Here is a 2,755-nt window from a genome sequence, read left to right on the forward strand (position 1 = left end):
GTGAGGGAGAGGACAGGGCCGCGGCCACAATGCTGTGCGATGGCAACGGCAGCGGCTACAGTGAGGGAGAGAGCTACACGGCAGTGGCGGCTAGGGCGAGGCAGAGAGCAAATCGCGAGGGATGGGACCGGCGTTGGAGCCATGTCCGTGACTGGCTGGGAGGTGGGCTGGCGGGCAAGTTATGAAATATTTGTGAAATTACCAAAATACCCTTGGCTAAATAAAATTAACGAAAATGGCTAATTTCTAGAGGCATCACGAGGCGTTGGGAAGAGCTAGGAGGCATTTTAGTCTCCTTTTTCTTATGTGTTTCCCACGTTCGTCCAAGCATCCGGTTTTGGTTCCTATATATTTCTTTTCATTTAATCTTTCTCTGTAAATTAAACATTTCTACACCACTTAAGTTCTTGATGTAATTTCAATTAAGAATAAATAATCCCTAATCTTTCTCTAAAGATTCCCACACCACCATGTTGTTGATGCAATTATGATTAAGGACAAAACTTATCATATCTGGTTCATCTGATTGTTCAATTAATCAAACCACAAACTAAAATATTTAGTTTGTTATCCAATCAAGTCTAAGTTAACTTGTCTCTGTAATATACGCATACACCAGTGCAACCCTGACGAGTGCCACCACATATGAAATAGAGAGACATCTTTTGTCATAAGCATGAGTAAACAAACAAGTACTTCACATATGCCTATGGACAACTAATAATTCCTCATCAACTCGAATCAAATGTTAGAATTATATTTTTTGAGAGAACAGAATTATATCAAATGTTAGTATTTTCTCTCAGCTCAAGTTCTTGCTTCTTGTTCTTCTCTGTTGCTTTCTACTTGGTTGTGATAAAACTACAAGATCCTAGGGATCGTCAGGCTGACCTAGGGCGTTCTTTCTAATGGAGTCCCACTGGGAGTGTGGAGTGTCGGGTTCTAGAGCTCTCGTTAGCGTATCTTGCGTATCATACTTCTAATGAGACTCTCCTTATAATGTGTCTTACGTATCATGCTCATCGTCAGGTCACACAGACATGTTACATATAGGAGTTTTCTCAAGCAAATCATTATATTATAATTATCGTTTTACTTTTAGCGTATCGGTGGAACATGGCAGGGCTGAAGAACCACCCGAGGAAAGGAACGATGACAACTGAAAGACACTCCTTACGCATAAACGAACACCCCACACACAGTAATAATGTATAGCTTCATAACACATGGAAAAACCAGTGTTTGCGCAGATGAGATGTCGACATGATCATTTGATCAACGACTGACAACGACGGTCGGTCAGTAGGGCCTTCCCTTGCCGTAGTTCCCTGGCGGGAAGTAGTCGCAGACGAGGAAAGTATCGCCGGAGTCGCACACGATCCTGGCGCACCCGAGCTGCGTGGTGCTGCGCCACACCACCTGCGTGTACCGCAGGCACGACGACCCGGACGGCGCGGCACAGGAGCTGCTCCCGTAGTCGTACCACCGCCCTTCCGCCACCCACGACGCCACCATCGCCGTGGCGTTCCAGTGCCGACCTCTCCCCACGAACACGTTCTCGCCGAAGTAGAACAGCGGCGACCGACGCGGCGCGCAGTCACCGCGCCGCGACCGCGCGTAGGCCTTGGCGTACGCCGCGATCTGTGCGCTCCATGTCAGCGGCGGCACGCCGACCACCTGCCGCGCCGCGTTGTGAACCAGCAGGAGCTCGGCGACGGTGGCCGCGGCGCGCGCGTGGCGGCCGGCGTCCGCGTCCGCGCTGCCGCTGCCGCTGCCGCTGCCGTCGTCGCTGGCGGCGCTGTGCGCGCACAGTGAGACCAGTAGTAAGAAGATAGACAAGTGGGAAGACACCCTTGTTCTCGCCATGACGTACTTGGTTGTTCCAATATGTTCAGGGGCCCAAGTTTTGGAATGGATTGGTAGTTGGACGTGAGTACATGAATTTATATAGACGGATTTGGTGATCGATATATCGTCCAATTCCAAGTCATATTCCCTGATTTTGAGGTGTGGTCGAGTAGGGCGATCGATGTCTTTGAACGCTTTCATGGCGGCTAGCATGCATGATTGTGTGTTCTAGCTGTTTCACGTCATCGCACACACATTCTTGGCATCCAAGGCACAAGCGAATCTCTCAGATTGTTTATACAATGATCAAACAAGTGCATATGGGATGCAGAAAACGAGATCATGTCCTTGACAAAACGTACGTAGTATTCTTACATACTCATGTATGGCTGTATGTTTATGTATTTCGTATGCCCGGCTGGTTTGCTGTTTTCAAGGAGATGATATGGTCTGGATCTTTCAAAAGATAGTCTGGTGTCTATGAAGACGGTGGAGTCCGTCCTGTATGTGAGAGCGAATATTAAGGAGCAAGCAAGACCAGCTGCAAAGCAAGCCCCTGCCGCCCACACTACTGACTTATTCGATTGATCGGTGCGTGATTTTGTTTCCTATATATAATGTATGTAGCCATATATATATACTAGCATGCCTGCAGCATTTGACTAGTGACTATAATAATGCTTGCAATCTCTCGAACCAGAATCAGAATGTGTGACTATCTAGCTGTTGATGCCGATTTTTTTTTTTGACGCATAAACATAAAGCTTACTATTAGCAGCAAAGCGCTGCTAAGACAGTACAAGGTTCGATGTTTACATCATGCAGAGCCTCAGACTGGAGGCAGCCAGATACATGATTTGGATTTTTTATTCAAACTACATTGAGGGATCCTGTCGAGTGATCTGTT

At 47.3% G+C, this 2,755-nt stretch overlaps 1 protein-coding gene across 1 annotated transcript; it reads right to left on the reverse strand.

Annotated features, from left to right (window-relative positions):
• LOC8069407 (pathogenesis-related protein PRMS) lies at positions 1,034–1,976 on the reverse strand. The gene has a single exon (XM_002447500.2). The coding sequence runs from the start codon at positions 1,864–1,866 to the stop codon at positions 1,300–1,302; it is 567 nt and encodes a 188-aa protein (XP_002447545.1). The 5' UTR covers positions 1,867–1,976; the 3' UTR covers positions 1,034–1,299.

This window comes from Sorghum bicolor, chromosome 6 (assembly GCF_000003195.3).
Source record: "Sorghum bicolor cultivar BTx623 chromosome 6, Sorghum_bicolor_NCBIv3, whole genome shotgun sequence".
Classification (NCBI taxonomy): domain Eukaryota; kingdom Viridiplantae; phylum Streptophyta; class Magnoliopsida; order Poales; family Poaceae; genus Sorghum; species Sorghum bicolor.

Bases quoted from the DNA above. Each gene is read 5' to 3' on its own strand.
- LOC8069407 (XM_002447500.2), bottom strand. From the start codon at position 1,866: ATGGCGAGAACAAGGGTGTCTTCCCACTTGTCTATCTTCTTACTACTG.